At 42.7% G+C, this 20,936-nt stretch overlaps 1 protein-coding gene and 1 pseudogene across 13 annotated transcripts; one reads left to right on the top strand and one right to left on the bottom strand.

The window, feature by feature from the left end:
* Window positions 1-1,641: 1,641 nt before the first annotated feature.
* On the top strand, window positions 1,642-13,120 carry LOC133907179 (probable methionine--tRNA ligase; annotated as a pseudogene).
* On the bottom strand, window positions 10,425-17,872 carry LOC133907774 (pentatricopeptide repeat-containing protein At2g22410, mitochondrial). 13 transcript variants are annotated; one of them, XM_062349865.1, is made up of 7 exons: window positions 15,662-17,872; window positions 15,485-15,532; window positions 15,326-15,405; window positions 15,129-15,228; window positions 13,321-13,528; window positions 12,253-12,484; window positions 11,315-12,010 (listed from the first exon to the last, which is right to left on the bottom strand). In XM_062349865.1, exon 1 carries the CDS (start codon window positions 17,863-17,865, stop codon window positions 15,913-15,915), a length of 1,953 nt encoding a protein of 650 aa, XP_062205849.1. In that variant the 5' UTR covers window positions 17,866-17,872; the 3' UTR covers window positions 11,315-12,010; window positions 12,253-12,484; window positions 13,321-13,528; window positions 15,129-15,228; window positions 15,326-15,405; window positions 15,485-15,532; window positions 15,662-15,912. The 13 variants fall into 13 exon arrangements, with proteins under 13 accessions (XP_062205848.1, XP_062205849.1, XP_062205851.1 ...); XM_062349867.1 differs by lacking the exon at window positions 15,326-15,405 and having other exon boundaries at window positions 12,253-12,336; window positions 12,430-12,484; XM_062349862.1 differs by having other exon boundaries at window positions 15,490-15,532.
* Window positions 17,873-20,936: the final 3,064 nt, after the last annotated feature.

Genomic DNA, 20,936 nt, shown 5'->3' with positions numbered 1-20,936 from the left:
ATGCTCACATATATATAGAAGTAAGTTTCACACATATGTTTATATCTGTATATGTGCACTCACATACACGTAGAAACCTTAACTATCGTCCTTCGAGCTAATAAACGCTCACCTAGTCGTTAATGACTTGATTAGGTTTTCTCTTAGGTTAATAAAATAATTACGTTAACAACTTAGTCTCGCTTCACTAGATAACCTTGTTAGTATTTGTATATCAATTTCGCTTAGCTAAGAGTTGTCGATCGTCTTTCGCTAGGTTAACTTTTGTCATTTTCCTAGTCACACTTATGCGCTTTGGTGTTCCTCTTGGTTTTGTTCTAGTGTCTCATTGCTTAGTTGCTATGTGCTTTTCGTCTTTAATCTACATAGCCTCAATGTCAAGGTTCTATGTAAGAACGCAAAGAAGGAACTGAAGGTGGAACCCGATGATGATGAACCTGGGATGATTGAACGACAAGACCAATAATGAATTGACCTTCGTGAAGGCAAGTCCTATTTTCATGATCCACTAAAACTGGACTTATTATTGCATGACCTATGTATCGCATTTTTTTAAATCTGCTTATAGTAGTTAATTCTATCAACACTTGCCATGCCTTAAATGTAATCATCTAGAATACATATCACCCTAGGATTTACCTCTACAGAGTGTAAACCTATTCGTATGGCTATGTCCATGGTCATGGACATGCAACAGCAGTAACAGTTTTGACTAGACTCCGGGTGCATGTGTTTTGATGAGTGAGTGTGTGGACTAGATGTTCATGCGATGAGGTTGTTGGCTCAATCCGCTAGGATCTATGTGGTACTAGAGGTACACCAGATGTGATAAAAGGGACTATAGAGTGTGGTGTAGCCCCTCTCAGGAACGAAAAACCCTCAGTTATAACTTGTTACTGTTTTTTGGATTTAAAACTGTTTCAAAAGCTTTGTTATCATGTTACTTTTTTAAAACTATTTCAAAAGCTTTGTTACCTGGTTACCTTGTTTTAAACTGTTTCAAAAACTTTGTTAACAGATTTCTTGTTTTAAATTATTTCAAAGCTTTGTTACCAGGTCATCTTTGTTAAAAAAAGGTTAAAAGTAGATAATATAACTAGATATATGTATAAAACCTGATTTACGCTTAAAACTATACCGTAAAGTCTTATCCTTGAAATACCCATTATGCATCTATTAACCCCTTGAAGTAGTATAGGACTTATTGAGTACCTTCCGTGCTCGGTCTTGCCACTTTTAGATTGTCGAGATGAAGGTCAATCTCAACCCAAAAGAAATTAAAGAGAAGAAATCTAAGGTCGCGTTCGTACCCAAGTTACCTATAGCATTGGGTTGTCCGCTTGTTTCGCTCCGTTCCGCTATAGGCTCTACTGGCTGGCTGGTCTGATATAGATCCTTGTCCACAAGACTATCTTTTACTCTTTTCAGGTAATTATTTTACTTTATTTTATTCAAAGTATGTATTTGATATCATTCTGTTGAATTTTATGTGTATCAGCTACTTGATCCAAGGACTGATACAGGAGGCACAGGGGAACACGAGGTTAGGGTCTTGATAGTCTTCCTCCTCGTCCTCATCCTCCTTCGGCGATGATGACAAGGTCGTATGGGCCTTCTTGGCCCTTGGTGGTTCATCAATGAATGCGTCCCCCACCTTGTCGCCTGACGAGGAGGATCCCGGCGAAATGCCAGAATCAGTGGAGGGGTGTGGGAGGTGCCTCATCCGGCGGGGCCTCCTCCTCCTCGGACGAGGACGCGGGTGTGGGAGGCATCCTCAGAGAAGGCAGTGGAGGCGGCAGCGGATCCTTGTGGATCACGCGGGAGGTGGAGGTGACCAGCGGTGGGGTAGAGAGAGAGAGAGAGAGAGAGAGAGAGAGAGAGAGAGAGAGAGAGAGAGAGAGAGAGAGATAGAGTGAGCAAGAGGATTGCTCACATTTATAGTCGTGTGTGTGAAGCCTGGCAATCATGCGTGTGAAGACGTATGGATTTTTTAGTATCACTGTTGGTTCGTAAACATAATCAGTAGTGATAGCCATTATTATTGTCGATTATTAAAGGCATACCTTTTGATGAGCTAATATCACTATAGGTTTGGGTTATGAACCGGCAGTGATACATCACTGTCGGTTCTAGCTAAGGACCGACATTGATAATTTGAATATCACTGCTAGTTAGTAACAAGAACCTGTAGTTATACATCACAACCGGTTTGTATTACTAACTGGCAGAGTTAATCGCTATCACTACCGATTCTTGCTAACTCGACTTTTTATGTGCGGCCGAAGCTTACGAATCGACGGTAATTTGTTATCAATGTTGGTTATTTTTTAACCAGCAATGAAGAAGGGCGCAGATGACCCTTTCTATGGTAGTGATTGAAGCTGATGAGCAAATATATACCACTTTCTCTCGTGATCAATGATTGCAATCCATTAAATCACATTGTGTATTGCTAGCACCATCATATTCCTAAAGTTCCCTTTGTTGTAGGATGTATTTAACTCATCATGGCCTCGGAAAAGGCAATCCTTACTTCAATAGAAATCTAGTAGCATCAATTGCACCGTTAAGTCGAACAAACTACGCATACTTAGAAATTTCACTTTGTTTATGGAGAGCAACATCAATGTGTTGTTGTCTTTTTAACAAAGTATTACAACTTTTCAATGATTCATTGTGAGGGCTCCCAACACCACCTATATGACCCTTTAGCGTAGTTGGATTGTTCCAAGTATTACAACCATCTACAACAAATGCTTCATAGCTGGCCTCATGTTACAGCTCTCTCATCAAGAAACAAGAAAAATAGTACACTCTATCTGTGGGCTCGCTATACTCAAGGCAACTTCCAACTTCATCAAACCATTCATGATTGAATCTTCTATTTCTGACCCCAATTTTAGTCCCTGGGAAATGAAGAGTGCGAGATTGGTAAGGCCCATTTACCAAATACTTTCTTCCTACCACTTCTCTTAGATTAGGATGGTAGCTATTTATTTCTTTCCTTTTGCTAGGATCAAATTCAATCTCTTGTTCCCAATTGATATCTTGTTGACACAAATTGCCAATATTGTTATTATCATTTGACGCTTTTCTTTTCAAACTAGCAAATCACACGTGTTTCACACATGTTGAATCAATCCAGATTATAGCAATCCGACGGTGAATATATGGAAGACAAATATTGGATATATAGGTATAAAAGGTAAATAATGGGATATTAAATGTATTTTTAGAATGTATAAAGATATATATTGGATGTCTAGGTACGAAAAGCGAATAATGTGAGATTAAATGTATTTTTGGAATGAGAAATGAGGTCTAACTTTGCACAGTGATCGTTTGATCAACTTGGATAGACAATGCAGATTGATCTGACCTACCATAACTCATGCATTTTATAGGATTATAGATATTTTTCCATAATTTGACCTACCATTTACAAATTATTTATAAAATCAATTACATGTTGTATCGAATCAAGAGAAAAAATAAACATTTAATTTGATCAAACTTACTTGATGTGATATTCGTATCTCAGTTCTCAGTATCAACTAGTTTATTCCGCTGCAAATTTTCTTCTGATTTGCTATCTGCAAAACCCCAATTAAAACCCTAACCCTACAATACAATGGGAAAAATAAGAGGATCAATAACTACTTGATGGAAAGACAACGTTGTTTTGCTCCAACGAAATTGAACTAAATGCAAAATTGAGGCGGCAATGAGATGCTTACCATCGGCAATGAAGCTGAGGTGTTGCAACCAAGGGAGAAGGGAGATCTGGTAGGGAAGAGGGCACATGGTGCGGGCTGCTCTTTTGGCGCGCCGTTGTGGCCAGTGAGGTCAGCGGTTGCCGATTCCTAGGCATCCACGGCTGGGTTGGTGAGCGATCGACGCCGGGGTCGGGCGGTTAGGCTTCCAGTCGATGGGTTGAGTCGAGTTGTACTCGTTGGATGTCAGGGATTAGAGTCGAGTTCATGCAAATTGTTGACCTACCATAATTAGTATATGTGAAAATTTGTCGCAGTTGCAGTTTGAGGCTTCCTCCCGTTAGATGTCAGGGATTATATTAGCCCCCTATGATCCTAGTTAGTTGGCTTTTCATATATACTGCCAACTGTGGATCTGAAAATCAAGGCAGATGCATGAACCTAGCTTACCTAATGTTAGTTCTTATTTTAGGGGATATAATGTTCATTCCTGTGTTGACATTAATTGTTAATCTACCACCTGTGTGCTCATATATGAAGCAGTCAAGAATAGCGATAACCACGCGCAGCCTTACGTACACACTCTGTAATCACATCGACACAGCTGCCGTCAGTAAAAACAAGGTAGCTGCATCGTGTATTAACGTTGTTAAGCTACCACTTTTACTGCTAATGACTACATCAAGTCAGGTTTCTAGAAGGAATAGGTTTTGTTCAACGTCAGTGGGAAATAAGAAAGTAGTTTACCCTAAGCCTCATCGTGGGGACGTGGAGCCGCGTTGATGCCAGTCTCAACTCATCGTTAGGTGCTTTTTTTTTTTAATAACGGTAGGATCTATTTTTACGATTTTTATTGAAGGTAAGGTCGAGCGGGCCATTCCGTGTGAACCTGTCGAAAATCAGAAAAATCTCGTGCATACCACGCGAGCGTAGCGCTAGAACACGACTAGCTCGGGATGGGAACTCCGTGCTCCTACATCATTGCCAACCGAACTACGGCTCGGATGCAGGTGTTACAGCGTTGAGAGGGGCAATTTGAGCTCATAAATATATGAGGCGCCTCACATGGTGATCCGGCCGTCCGAATAAAGAAATGTTGATGCCATTTCCTTGGTGCAGACATAAGTTTTCGCTGTTGTGCTATTGTGTAGTCGTGATGCTGCAAAAATAAACGAGAGATGACGTCGGGAAGGCTTAAAAAGATCAATATTGTCATCAGAATCTCGATACATATATTAGAATCTTATGATCCTACAAAAACTGAATAAATACGGATCGGTCAGTGAATCTTAATTTCATAAGATGGTGATCCTATGTGTAAAATCAAATAGAATCGCATAGGATCATCCCGATCCAATATAGGATCCCCATTCTGACTACCTCACTCGGTATTAACAAAATTCCAGTCGGTTCAAAATCTTCTATTGCAGTTGGATACGAAAATCGCATGTGAAAACATATATCTCAATCAGTTTTAAACTCTATAGGTCACCAGATTATCATAGGCGGTCAAAAATGAATTATCTGAGTCAGTCCGTATCATAAACCGACTAGGATAATACATGGCATTATTTTAGTTGATTATTACTACAAACCGACTAGGATAATACCTTTATTCCAGTCGATTTATGATATAAACCATTGGTGAAGTATGCTTATATGGATTGAATGACCACGTTTGGATTGAAGGACCACTAATAATTGAAGATTAACTTCAAAGCCTTATCTCTTCTCCCAACTAGTCCTCCGGACCACTCACTTCCCAAAATCGGTTGCACACATCCAGCTGTCTCCTCCCCACCTTCTAACTCAAGCCCCCTAAATCCCCACACCCCCACTCGTACCGCATCCTTTTCCTCATGCCCCTATCCACAAAGACACATCTCAACTAGAGATAGCAATTTATTCTGATTACTCGTTTACTCGCGAGTAAATACCCGAATAAAGTAGGATATGGGTACCATTGGTACACACGGGTATGTTCGTGGGTAGAAAATACTATCCGACGGGTAGACGAATACAGGTATAAGTAAGACGTGCACATACTCATGAAACCCGTTTACCCATAAAACCAGTCTCACAGGTGGGCCCAACCCAATCCTCCAAATCCCATATCCTTTCCTAGCCAGCGTACTCCCATTCCCAATTTTTCACTGCCGCTCCTCTCCCAGGCTCCCAACACGGCCGCCGTTGCCTCTCAGTCCTAGCCCCACCGCCACCAGCTCCTCCTTGCGCTTCCTCGACCCTCCCCGCGCTGCCCCGCCTTGCTCTGCATTGCCTCACGTCACGCCGCCCCCACACGACCCGCCCTGCGCCACTAGCATCACCCATACCTGCCCAACGCTGCCCCAACCCGACCCACCCCACGTCGCCCCAACCCACAAAACTAAAACTCACATAATTCATGACCCACCCCACATCGCCTGGCGCCGCCCCAACCCGACCCACCCCATGTCGCCACGTCGCCCTGCGCCACTAGCATCGCCCATAATTCATGAAACTCACATAATATTATTTGAACTCCCCCCTATATGTGTGCATACATATGATAAAAGAGAGACATATGCACAACTAGAAAATAATGTCAAGATGGAAGTTTAAGTCATATTTTGCATGAAGGTAGCTTAATTGAACAAATGAATTGATAATGATACTAATTGAAGTATTTAAGCATTGCATACCTCCGGCGACTTGTTGATAGCTCCATAAGATTATAAAAGATACATATAGCAACATATGCTAGTCTCAAAATTACAACCAGATATGCTCCCCTAAATGTGTACATATAAGTGTTAAATACTTATAAGATTTATGCACTTATTGTTGATAACAATGTGGAATTTATCTTATAAATTGAAATCCTAGCACATAAAGGAAATCAATTGTAAAACTAGGGCTATGACAAGAACCTACCACTAATAAGCCATGTAAATTACTCATGGGTTGGAAAGAAACACAAGCAACCTACCAAAAGATAAACCTATACTAGATATTGCAATAAATTGAAATAAGCAAGGTAAGTTAATTCATCAATTTAGAGGATTTAGCATCTAGTACACTTGTCTTGTTTACCTTTGGATGAAAATTTAGGTATGTGATGATTATGATCTTCATTAATGTGCCTAATCTTGTATACTTAGCTTCTTTGATTGAACCTACACTTCATCTTGTGAAACAAATCTCTAAATCCCCATAGTTGTACCGGGCTTCAAGTCTTCTTTAAAATCCAAACCGATTGGGGTCTTTTCATGTTGATGATGATTTCCTTGGGCACCCAAATGAGTTGGTTCCATCTCCAGACCTTTCTCTCAACCATATGTATAATCACCTTTCCATAGTCCTTCTTCTTAAGCTTGTAGTTGTTGCTCTTAGCCTTGGTCTTGTAGTTGGACTTAGTGTAGACATTGGAGGTATTGTTGGAGAGTTTCATGATCTTTTTCTTCTCTTTGGTCTTCTTCTTGATTTGCTTGCATTGGAAGGACTTGTGGTATTTTTTTATGACACTTGAAGCATGTCACGATGGATCCCTCCGTAAGCTTGTTCACCATGGTTGCACAGTTATCTTGAGGAGGTTGGACATGATTATTTCCCTTTAATCTTGCAAATTCATTTTTGAGATTCTCCACTTCTCGCTTGAGCTCATCATATTCTTATGCAATGAGATCATCGCATGTTTCTACAATAACATTCTTAGCACATATCTAATTGCAAAGGGGTGAGCTTGGTATGTCAATTAAATCATCACAAGAAGTGTAAGCATCTACTTTGAGATTCAATACCCTCAAGTTTTGCATTAAGTTCTTCATGCTCCTTGTTTAGCGATTCAAATTTTCTAACTAATTGTTTATAATTAGAAACAAAAACAACATAAATGTCATTAAGAGCATTGAATTTCTTTAGTTTTTAGTTTGTTTCTTTAAGGCCCTTTGTTGCTCATTGATCAAATCAAGAAGTTCTTGTTGAGAGGAGAAATCCTCATCAAATTCATCATCATTTATATCGTTTTCCATACCTTTGGTCATAAGGCACTTGTGTGATGATGACTTGCGTGATGACGATCTTGAGGAAGAGCTTCTCTTTGAAGAGTGGGTGGCGAAGCTCTCATCACTTGAGTTTAAATCTTCATCTTCACATGCTTGCAAATGAGTTGGCTCTTCCCCTTGTCTCCCTCTTGTTGTTGTCTTGTACTCCTTCTTGATGTGATCAATTGTTTTGACTAAGTCTTTCATGGAGATTCGGTAATCAATCTTGGCATTGATCTTCTTGATGTTCTTCTCCACTTGAGAGATGAGTTTGGTGACTTCAAGATCCATCGCTTAATGTGCTTTGTTCATCATCTCCATTGCTCTTTTTATCTCAATTATCTTCACTTGAGCTTGACTCTTGCTCTTACCTCTTCATCTTTGCTTTCATGTGTTGACATTGTGCTTACTTACTTGTGAGAGCAATGTTCTTGGTTTCAGATGAAGAAGAAGTTTCTATCCACATGTTCATAGTCATCTCATAGGTAGTGATCTTTCCGAACACTTGACTTGGAGTCATCTTCTTAATGTTGTTATTATCGTAGACTATCTTTTACTTCAAAAGAAGATCTTAAAGTATTCTTCTCGTCACTTGATCATCATCAATTTGCATCAAATATAACCCATTGATCTTATTGATAAGAATATTTAAAAGTGAGTATATGTAATTGGGTAGTTGTTTGATGTCATTAGGCTTAGTCACAAACACATGATATCTCTCATTGCGCATATATTTTGAGACTTCATGTATTTCAATGAGACTAGTTCAAATATCATATGCATTGGTGAGAAAATAAATACGATTAAATGTATCAATATTTAAAGATGATAAAATCTCTTCGCTAATACATCTAATTGCCTCTCCTTGTTGGTGATACGAGGTATCATCCCTTCCTTGTTAACCCTCCAAACATCTAAATCTCGAGCTTGCAAATAACAAGATATTAAAATTCCAACAGGGGAAGTTTGTGCCATCAAAAAATGGAGCACTAAAGGTATCCATCCTAACCCCGAACGTCACAACTCTAGACGGTTAAACCTAATCAAGAGCACGAGGCTTTGATATCACTTGTAGGGTTCGGTGACATCCTAAGAGGGAGTAAATTTGGACACTTAAAAACCTAAACTAAATTGGCTCCAAAATTTCACAAGATAAACCTATCTTAATTTCTATCTAAATGTGCTCTGAGTTTATCTAGTGTGTCTACTCTACCGCTCAAGAGGATTGTAACCTACTCTAGTAAGGTAAATTGCAAGAATATAAATGCGAAAACGTAAATAAGGTAGAGAGATAAACTTAGCACAAAGAGATTTTTATCTCGTGGTATCGATGACATGAATGCCACCCCTAGTTCACGTTGGAGCTCCACTGAGGATATGCTCCCGATTTGCACCCGGTCATGGCTCTTGAGCCACAATGCCACAAATGCAAGGCCTCAAGCCGGATGAGCCGACAAGCCACAAAGGCAAGACCTTACCACTAGCCTCTTCCGGTCACTTACCGTCGTGATCAATTCGGGGCTTAAGCCACCAAGGCAAGGGTCTCTGCGTCCCGTACACGTGTCTTGCTACCGTTCCACATTAAGTCGGAGGGTCAATAAGCTTGAGCAACTCTCGCTCAAGTTGTTGACGAGTCACCAAGACTACAATGCGCCAGCATAGCACTTGATACAAACTAGGATCACTACTTGATCCACTCTCTAGGCATCAATCATCTAGCAACTCTTCTCTCTAGGTCTAATAGCACTAATCACTCACTAATCTATATGCTAATTGTATTGGATGATCAATTTTAGTGCTTTGGTGGCTTAGATGTCTTCCCAAGTATCTATGGTATTCTCTAGACTCCAGCACATTCAAATGACCGAGTGAAGAGATATTTATAGCCTCAAACTCGCCAACTAGTCGTAACACAACGGCTTAGAAAAGCTGTTAACATCAGATTGTCCAGTGACAATAGTAATACAATCACCGGATAATCTGGTGAGTACACCATCAAAAACTAGTTGTTGGATTCCACTCAAAGTCATCATGAATACCGAACACTCTGTTGTGTACATCATTTATATCACCGGACTATACGGTGAGTACATTTGAGTCATCCGAGCCTCTATAGCCTCTCTATGTAAATTGCTCTGGTGTAAACCTTCGATGTACATAACACCTATCACCAGACTATCCGGTGAGGTATTCTTCAATCTTCAACTCTTGTAAACACTTCTGTAGCAAATACTCCGGTGTGAAGCATCCGATGTGTACAACATAGGCACCGGACCTTCCGGTGAGTTGATCTTCGTTCTTCTGTGATTAGATTCTTCTCTGCAAGAATTTATCCAGCGTAATCCTCCAGGATCACTAAACCATCCAGTAAAGCCATCTGCATTCCCCCTTTATCAACAATGCTCCGCTGCTTCTGCCCATTTGACACCTAACCATCTGGTAAGATAAAACTATTTCTAGACATAAAGCTCCGATGCGTACAATTCTTTCAGCACCAAATCATTCGATGAGTACTTTTTCTCTAAGATCTCTCCAATTCAACTAAACTTTTTTCCGGCTACGGTGGTTTCTTTATGTATCGTATCTATAAGACATACTAATATATATTCTTAACAAACATTTTAGTCTTAATAATTATATTATCATTATTTACTAAAATTATAATCACAATCTAATAGGATAATTTTGGCTATGACGATGCTGCTTCTAACTTTCTATATCACACCAACATATATTTGACGTAAGTAGCTCTGTTTATCCGTTACAGCTCTACTGCAACTCCTGCCAGAGGTTCTTGGCCGACAGGCTCGTGGAGGGCTACTGCCCCAAGGAAGGGTGCGGCTACGATTCCGCGCGCTGGGGTGAGCAGTGCGAAAAATGCGGGAAACTGTTGAACCCAACTGAGCTGATCGATCCCAAGTGCAAGGCATGTGCTTCTGAATCACAATCACATCGGGTCCTCGATCGGCACGAGCCGACATTGGGTTTCCTTGGGCTGAATTCCTAGCATTCTTCAGGTTTGCGGAAGCACGCCCTGCGTCCGCGACACCAACCACCTGTTCCTGGAGCTGCCCCTGTTGAAGAAGAGGCTGGATAGGTACATCGGCGAGGGTTCAGCAGATGGATCCTGGAGCCAAAACGCCGTCCACGCCACGAACGCCTGGCTCAAGGAAGGGCTGAAGCCTCGCTGCATCACCAGGGACCTGACGTGGGGCGTCCCTGTCACCCTGTGCCACATGAGAAGTACAAGGACAAGGTCAGTCATTTGTTCATGCATAGGGAAACCAAATCTGAACTTCGTCTTCTTCATGTTTGCATCAATGGCCATCCATTGAGTTGAGATGAATGTGTCCAGGTGCTACACGCCTGAGTGGGAGAAGTGGTGGAAGAACCCGGAGAATGTTGAGCTTTATCAGTTCATGGGCAAAGACAATGTCCCATTGCATACGGTAAGATTCCTTTGGAGACTTGGAGCTTCCAAAAGAACCTAATTCAGGGCTACATCTTTGAGAAGCATGGAATGGATGCTGTGCTCAAGTGCACAGTTATTATACCATGCCCCCTTTTTCCATTTCAAGGAAAGCTTATTTTTCAGGTCCTGTAACCCTCTACGCTACTTGGCACGGGTGAAAATTGGACTTTGATGAAGACAATTAGTGTGACTGAACATTTAAACTATGAATCTGGTATCAACCATTGTTTTATAATTTTGACTTTTTTTCAGGCTGTTTCTTTTACATTTTGAGCCTTGATGCCTGAAATAAGGGTATTGGAGTCTTTAGCAATGATGCAAAAGACACAAATATTCCTCCCGAAGTGTGGCGGTACTACTTGCTCATTAATCGTCCTTTGGTTAGATTTCAGATCAGTTAATAGATCTTGGTGTATATCTTTATGCAGGCACACATAAAAACATAAAACATACCTAAGATTTTTTTGTTAAACTATTTTATGTTACTTTTAGGCATCAGATACATTGTTCACTTGGGCAGATTTGCAAGCCAAGCTCAACGAGTTGCTAAACAATCTGGGCAACTTCATCAATCGAGTGCTAAGCTTCATTGCAAAACCAGAGGGTTGGTAGGCAAGAATCATCTTACTGATTCGAATATATGATTTCGCTGTAGTTCTTATTTCTTTCAGATTCCTCTTGTGACATGCATCAAGTGGTCCGTTCTTGTTGTACATCTCTCTTGCATGATCATCTATCTTATGGGCTACGTTGTTGCTGTTTGAACATTTGTTGCAGGAGCAGGATATAGAGTTCCATCATACCTGATGCACCAAATGTAGATTCACATCCACTGACTCAGGCATTGGCAGAAACTGTTGGTAAATTGATTGAGTAGTATATTGAAGCAATGGACAAGGTAATGAATTTATTCTGAATCAATCGAGTTGTACTAGTCAATAATCGGAAATTTATCAACTGTAACATCAACTTTTGGCATTACTAGGTCAAACTAAAACAAGGACTGAAGATAGCAATGGCCATTTCCAGTGAGGGAAGTGCATACCTGCAAGTAAGCCTTGGTTCTTTCTTTTCCAGACCTTGCATGGGCATCTTTTACAGCACCTTGGAACTGTCTCTAATTTTCTTCCTGGACACGCAGGAGAGTCAGTTTTGGAAGCTTTACAAACAAGATCCAGCTAGTTGTGCCACTGTGATGAAGACTTCCGTTGGACTTGTGTACCTCCTGGCTTGTTTGCTGGAGCCTTTCATGCCATCCTTCTCAAAAGAAGTATGCCCTGATTTGTCATGCAATCATGCAACTCTTTACTTGCGTTTGGGGATATCTTTTCATGTGAATCTAAAATTTAAAATCTCATGCAGGTCCTGCAACAGCTGAATCTATGTCCAGAAGAGCATCTATCATTTTCTGATGAAAAGAAAGAGACAAAGCAAAAAGACCTTGGGATCTCATACCAACAGGCCACAGGATAGGAAAACCTGCACCCTTGTTCAAGGGATTGGTATGCTCTTGTTCATTTGGATGTTCTATTGTTCGTCATTTGTCTCACTACCTTCATTTCATTGACGAATTGCCACTCTATGCAGGAAAACAATGCAGTGAAGTGCTTCAGGGAAAATTTCACAGGCAGGTAGACAAGACGAAAGAAGATTGAGGGCTGAAGTTGCTGCTCGAGCGGAAGCCACAGAACTATCTAGCTAATAGAAGCTATGTGAGTTGGAAGGGTGAATCATAATGTAGAAACAAACATTTTACTTGTTGATGATAATCCATTCATGAAATGTACATAAACTGAATTTCAAGTAGAAACCTGGAGGTTCCTGGCCTGATGGTCAGTTGACTTGTATATAGTTCCATAGCTCATCATGATAAGCAAGGTTATATAGTTTATCAATATTTTCTTTGATACCCATGTCACAAACCTGGGAGGAATCAGGGATGTGCGCCCTTATCGGTTCCAAACCCGCATTCTTAATCCAAAAGATTTCATAAGAGGGAACTCTGGTGTATTGGAAAGTTATTTCGGAGAGACTTTTCTCGAATTCATAAGAGAGAAACTCTACTTAAAAATATATTGTTTTCTCTTAACAACCAGAATGTCTGGACTCTCACCAAGTTGTCCATGCCCAGCCTTACTGGAAGAACGGAGAAGCATCAGAGTGTTGATCCATCTTTATGTTGAATTCTGATTCCATCTCCTACGCGGAGGAACATATCTTGGAAAGGAATCAACAGGAGTGATTTTGATGAAATATACTCCTCTCGAGTTGATGCTCCAATCGGCAACTTGATGAAATATATTCTTCCATGCAGTTGGGGACTGGTGAAAACGTATGATAGAAAACAAGATGCAAAGGTTTAGCTGCTTTAAAGATCAGGATGACAGCAATATAAGGAACAAGATGCCATTTGCATCTGTAATCTGCTTTTGTGCAATTCCTATCCTATCAAAATATGGTGGAATAATATCAATGGAATCCAATCCCAGCAGTCTTTGCATATTGTAATGGTCACATATTAACCTTAGGTTGTTGGGGCAGCGAGTAACTTTTCCCATACTCTTGGGAACATTATGTCTTGGCTACGCCAGCAAAGTTAAGGATACGTGATTGTTGTTCCTTTTTTTCACAAGGTGGAGAATCCGTACGGAATGGACAAGGAATTGAGGTAGGGAAGGACTTATTCCCAACTAAAAAAGTGCTCTCTGAACCAAATGTGAGACCAGGTTACAAATCTTTCACTCACTGATAAAGCTAATCTGACATCAATTATTCCCTCGCCCTATGCTCTTCTACATTTTAAAACGTACAGGATGGATTGTTTTTGTGAACAGTTGATCTATCTTTACCTATCCTAACTGATTGTGAACAGTTGATCTATAGGTCATTCCTTTTCCCTCCCAATTCTAGTCAAGCACCCAAGGCGGCTGAATCGTAGGGAGCAAAGAGAGCTTTGAGAAACGAGAAGTGGGAGGTGAGGAAGGATAAGAGTCATGAGCTGAGGGGAGTTGGGTCTGAAGCAAGAAGCAGCGCAGGGCTGGATCTGTTGGCAAATTTAAACAGGATCCCTTGATTTATCTCAGGTTTGTGATGGTATTTAGGGTGTCAAATTGAAATTTTAGCAGTACATTTAGCAGATTTGTAAGGAGAAATAAAAAAATGGCAGATTTGGATAGGTTAGTGGTAAAATTCCACTTCAATGGTCGGATTGTTCTTAATGGGTCAAAATTCCTCTCATTGAAGCATGGTAAGGCTTGGGGCAACATTATCTTTGCTTACATGAGTAGTAGGTAACCCTAACCAACAGCTGAAACAGATCTAAGTCAGCTTACATGGAGATTACCATGTGTGTGGAGGTCCTTCTTTGTCCTAGAACTGAAACTTTGAGGACCTAGGTGACCTTTTTGAAAGGTGAAGAACCAAAATGAGCCTTGGAGCAAATTTGAGGGACCAAATAGTCCATTCACCTTAAGAAAATTATGAAACTTCAGTGTTTGTGTTGCGAAGTCTGTACATGTACTTGGTAGTTGCCTTGTTCGAAACTTCAGTGTTTGTGTTGCGAAGTCTGTACATGTACTTGGTAGTTGCCTTGTTCGTACAAAGGCTGGACTACCATCAAAAAGTGAAGAAAACCTTGAATCATGAGGCAAAGAAATGGATGGTCACAGAAGATTTAAACTTTCAAGTACTTCAATAAAAAAATCTATGATTTGTTACAAGCTTTCCAATCAAGACAAAAGATGAAACCAATATGGCATGATAATATTATTGGATTCAAGAATAAGAAAAGAACTACCAATCAATCCAGAAATGCAATTTTCACAATGCAGCTTTACATGTTCAAAATGATGCATCAGTGAAACTCTAGCAATCTTGTCATTTCTTTGCATATGTATATAGAAACTAAGGTAAGATATTTACCAGCAGGCAGAAATTGCAGTTATCGACAAGACGATAATGCAACTGCTTTGAGGAAAAGCCTTTGCCTCCATGTGCAGCATTTACATATTTAATCCTTAATCTGCAAGGCACGGAGGACCACACAGTATGAACTGTAATCAGAAAACAAAATTCCATAAGGTATTACTTGAGAATGGGAAAGAAATATGAAATAATACGTAAAGTGTCTGATGTTCCAACTAGCAGATCAACATTGTCACTGGCAAAATATGTAGTGTTCTGAATCAACATCTAGCACCTATATTATGTAAATTAGTCAAAATATAACTCTGAGTAAGAACAGGAAAATTTCCAGGCAAGCTTGCAGGGTTCAAGACCTTACGAATTGGCGCTGCTTGCTAATTGCTACTCTCTTTATCACTGTACTGCAAAGATAATAATGAAAGGAATTGAGCTCATGACAAGAATTTATAGGAGTGGTACGGAAATAAGAAAGCAGACAGATGAGCACTAGTTCGAAGTTTTAAAAGCTTAGTCAGGAGTTGCAGCAATACCTTCTGATCTCTGGTAGTCCCTCGAGCGTCTGTTATGGAACATAACTATTTTTATTAACTTGCAAGTTGTAAAACTCAAAAGGACCAAAAATGCTCTTGCAGTGACCCTAATTTTGATCAACATCAGGAAATCCACTCATCTGAGCCCATTGCCTGGCAGGCTGGCACAATCCATCACATGATTGAGTTGTGCAACACACCTGAGATACCATCTTGCAGAGCTCAGTCAGCTGTTTCTGGCCTAATGAATGCTACATGACACTAGCTGCAGAAATGTCAATGGTGCTTGCAGTATGCCTTATTTGTCGAGTGATCTCATGTAAGCAGTCATAAATTGCACTAGTGTCCACATGTGACATATCCTTCACGATAAATTCATGAACTACACCATTCAGCTCAATGCAACTACATCCAGGAACTTTCTCCACCCCCAAATGTCTCATCATAACCCTCACTTTGTCAGCCTTCTTCCTCATGTTTGCCTCCGCATACATGTTAGCCAATAGCACATAGATTCCGCTATCACTCGGGTCAAGTTCTACCAATTTCATTGCTGCCTTTTCACCAAGAGTGATATTGCCATGCATCCTACAAGCAAAGAAGAGAGCACCCCAAACTACTGCATCAGGATCCGTAGGCATGGTGTTTACTAGCTGTTCTGCTTCGTCTAAATGCCCTGCTCTGCCTAACAAGTCTATCATGCATGAATAATGTTTCATTTTCCTCTCAAGGCGATATCTCGATTTCATCAGGGAGATAAATTCCCGACCTTCTTCAACCAAACCAGCATGACAACATGCAGACAGAACCCCAATAAATGTAATCTCATCTGGCTGCAATCCAAGCTCTATCATTCTCCGAAAGTACTCTATGGCCTCATCGGCATGTCCATGATTTGCTAGACCACATATCATTGCTGTCCAAGTGAGCGCATTTTTCTCTGGTATTTCTTTGAAAACACATATCGCCTTCTTGATGTTGCCACACTTTGCATACATGTCAACTAGAGATGTGCCAAGAGCAACACTAAGAGAAAGCTGATGTCTATCAATATAATGGTGAACCCACATCCCCATTTCTAATGCTCCAAGCTGCGAGCAAGCAGATAGGAGATTAACCATGGTGATCTCATTAGGATCCACCTTTGTCTCCTGCATCTCATTAAACAACGCAATAGCCTCCTTGCCCTGCTTACATTGTACATAACCGGCCATCAGAGCATTCCATGGGAACACATCCCTTTCGGGCATCTCATCAAACAGCTTCCGTGCGTCCTCCATCTGCCCAAGCTTCGCATGCCCAACGATCATTGTCGTCCAAGAAACGACCGTCTTGCTGCCGATCCTTTCAAACACCGACTTTGCCAGTTCCAAACTGCCACACTTGACATACATATCCATCACTGTGTTCATCAGCCTCACCGTGCACCTCACCCCATTGCTCTCCACATACCCATGCAGCCTCTTCCCGAGCTCCAGATCTCGCAGCTGCGCACACCCCGACACAGCCCCAATCATCGTGACCTCATCGGGCCTCACAGCTCCGTCCTCAGCCATCCTCCAGAACACCTCCAGCGCCTCTAGTGGGAGCCCCCTCCGCACGAACCCACCGATCAGCGTGTTCCACGAGACCACATCCCTGACGGGACTTTCATCGAACAGGCTCCGCGCGCCCTCCACGGACTCGCAGGCGGCCAGAAAGTGCATCGCGGCGTTCACCACGAACACGTCGGCGCCAAACCCGAGCCTGCGCACGTGCGCTAGGACCGCACCTCCGTACCCCCGATCCCGCAGGCGCGCGCAGGCCTTGAGCAGGAAGGGGAATGTGAGGTGGTCGGGCCGCGCGGAGCCGGAGCGGAGGAGGGCGCGGTAGAGCGGGAGGCAGCGATCGAGGAGGAGGCCGCCGCGCTCGTGGGGGCAGAGGGAGAGCACGCGGAGGGCGGCGTTGTAGGGGGCAGCGGAGTCCGGCGGGGAGGGGAGGGAGGCGAGGAGGGCGAGCGCGTGGAGGAGCGGGAGCGGGGAGCGGTCCGAGGCGGGGTTGGCGAGGGCGAAGGCAGCGACGAGGCGGGGACCAAAGGGGGAGGACGAGGAGAGGACGCCGGTGACGAGGAGGTGCGCGTGGAGCTGTAGGAGGAGGCGGAGCGGCGGCGGCCGGTGGCCGGCGTTGAGGAGGGCCAGGAGGCGGGAAGGCGGAGGCAGCGGCATTGAGAAAATGGACAGCAGCAGCAGCACCAAGCAAAGCCTCTGAAATAGCCCAATCGGGCCCATCCTGGGACCGTTTGGGCCATCGAGAGTTGTGGATTTGTCCAAGGCTGTGTCGCCGAGAGCTGCGGGCCGTTGGGTCTTTGTGGATTTGTGATTACGCAGTGGAGCGATGAAACCTGGCCTATGATCCATATCACAGTGGACGAGCCCCACGTGACCCCTGTGGGCTTAGAGAAATTCTTTTTAAAAAATTAGTAATATTTGAAATATATATATCTTGCCCACTAAGGTCTGGTTTTACTCCTGGTGTGGTAGTCCATTTTGTGGATTCGTGGGCAAAATGTTCGTTTTTAAAAGGTAAGTAGGGAGGGTTTGTTTTTAAAATTATTGATTAAAAAGTGTTTAAAATAATAAAATCGACTTGAAAACCAGGATAAAGGGAAATTAAAATAAATCAACAGAAACAGGACTTAAAAAATCGTTTATTCAGCAGCCGCAGGTCGTAGCAACTGAGTGTCCTGCAGGATGAAGTTGAGAAGTGAGAACCCTATCTTCAAGGGGAAAGCCAAATCACAATCCAATGTTATGGAGGTTGATCACACTAGATTTTTTTTGCCCTCTTCCCATTCTTCTCCATCTGCGACCTTCGATGAATCTGCCATATAAGGGTGGCAATTTTCCCCGTCGGGTCGGGTCCCCACGGGTTTCAAACCCGACGGGGGCGGGTTCGGGTGCAAAAAAAACCCCGCGAAGCTATCGGGTCGGGTCCTTAACTCGGGTCGGGTTTGGGTTCGGGTATGTTTTTTCACCCGTGGGTGTCACCAGAAACCCGAAACCCTGCCCCGCCCCACCCCCTGCCCCACCCGCCCGCCCCGCCCCACCCCACCCCGCTCGCCCGCCCCACCGCGCCCGCCCCGCTCGCCCGCCCCAACCCGACCCGCCGCCGTCACACTGCTGGGTTTCGGGTTGCCCCGTCGGGTTTCGGGTCCCCGTCGGGGCGGGGGTGGTTTTGCGTCCAATATTGATTTCGGGTTCGGGTCGAGTTTGGCGAGTCAGGTTTCGGGTTCGAGTCCATTTCAGCAAAACCCGGCGGGGGGCAGACCCATTGCCATCCCTACTGCCATTGATGAAAGTTAAATTTGCTTTCCATCTTTGACTCCCATATGTGCATTGAGTGTATATGTGTGTATGCATAGAAGGTTGCTGAGAACCACGTGACCCCAGTGAGTTCTTGCAAGTTGAAAAGAAGCTCTTACCACTCCTCCTTTTGTCCCCAAAGAGAAATACGGGCAGACTAAGAAAATAAAGAGAGGTGAAAGATTAATGACCTTGTATAGGGTTAGTATGGTTTAGTGATTAATGCTAACAAGATCAATGAGACTAATAAGGTTTGCTAGTATACAAAGGTTTAGAGCGTGTTTCTTTGAGTTTCTCCACAGCTTCGCCCGTTCAAAAGCGAGAAGCTCAAACAAAGGCCTCACTTCTGGACCGAGCTTCTCAAAAGCCAAATCATCCCGCAACACTACAAAAGTCAGAATCCCACAAGCCAGGTGGAACATGCTTCTGAGGGTGGAAAGTGCTTCTGCAGGTTGAGAAAGCGAGAGTACCCCAAGAGTTCACGAGAAATTACCCGCCTTTGTCATCCCATAAATACAGACGCCGCTCCTCTCTCCATCCGTTGCACTAGCCATTTGAGTCACCTCCGAATCGTTTTGTCCCGAGCGGTGACTGTTGAGGACACTAGGGTTTTGAACCCACATCCACCGCCATCGCCCACAACAGCCTCGTTCCCCTCCACCCGTGAAGCCACCTCGGAACTCTCCACCGCTGTCGAGGAGCCCAACGCCCCAAACTCCACCACGCCACCACTACTAAGACCTCCTGAGACCCCAAAGCTTCACGACGATGATGAGCCCAATGCCCCGACGTGCCCTCCGTTGTTGACCTCCCCACGATAGCTGAGCTCCACCAGCCCGAGGGCGACCCCGACATGCGTGATGCAGAAGGGAGTCGAACCTCCCCTACATAGCAGAGGAGCTCGATCTGACAGAAGCATCAAGGTATGGTGCAACATAGGAACACCTATTGGTTTGAGCTGCTTCGTGTAATTGATGCAGAACTTGACTACCTCTTCAGTTATGTAACCTTGGATGATGTTGCCTTCTTGATGAGATCAGTTCCATACATACTGCTTGAGAATTCCCATGTACCTCTTAAACGGGTACATCTGACATAGGAATACCAGGCCGCAAATCTTTATCTCTATCACGAGGTGAACGATAATATGTAACATCATATAAAAAAATGATGGTGAAAAAATATATCTCAAGATGACATAGTGTCTTCACCACATCAGCTTGCAAAACATCTAGTACATCAGGATCGATGACCTTCTGAGAAATTGTGTTGAAGAAGTAACATAGCTTGATGATTGTGTCTCAGAGATATGTCAGCTGGATATTTTGGATTGCAATAGGAAGATATGTGTCATCAACACATAGCAATCATGAGACTTCATGCAACTAATTTTAAATCTTTCATCGATAAAAGTTTTTTGAGATGTTGGTGGAGTAACTGAACAGAACTTTCACACCATGCAAGCACCGGCATAGTTCTATTCTCTCTCTTTTTTCTAATTATAGTAGGCTGGAGGAAACCTCGTTCTGCCTTTTTTCGAAAGGCTCAGGTGCCAACTCGGGCCTGATCTTCATATCAACCAAGTCAAGCCTTGCATTGAGGCAGTCTTTCATCTTGTCTGGAATATTAAGTAAAATAACAATCAAACTTTCACGCACATTCTTCTCTATAGGCATGACCTCGATGCAGTGGCGAACTTCAATGTGCTGCCAATACAGTAGCTCCCACATTATCGATATCTTCTTCCACATGCCACTAGTATCCTTCGAATTTTTACTCCTCTTTCCAAACACAACATTGATATCCTTAACCATATCATACACCTCTGTCCCATTGTAGTGCCTTGGACATAAACTCCTCTTCCTCATTTCATCAAATTCTTCCTTTATGTTGCGCTAAGGGTGATTCCTTTCAAGGAGCCTACAATGGCGCAT

This window comes from Phragmites australis, chromosome 24 (genome assembly GCF_958298935.1).
Source record: "Phragmites australis chromosome 24, lpPhrAust1.1, whole genome shotgun sequence".
Classification (NCBI taxonomy): Eukaryota; Viridiplantae; Streptophyta; class Magnoliopsida; order Poales; family Poaceae; genus Phragmites; species Phragmites australis.
This window is presented reverse-complemented; position numbering and strand designations above follow the sequence as displayed.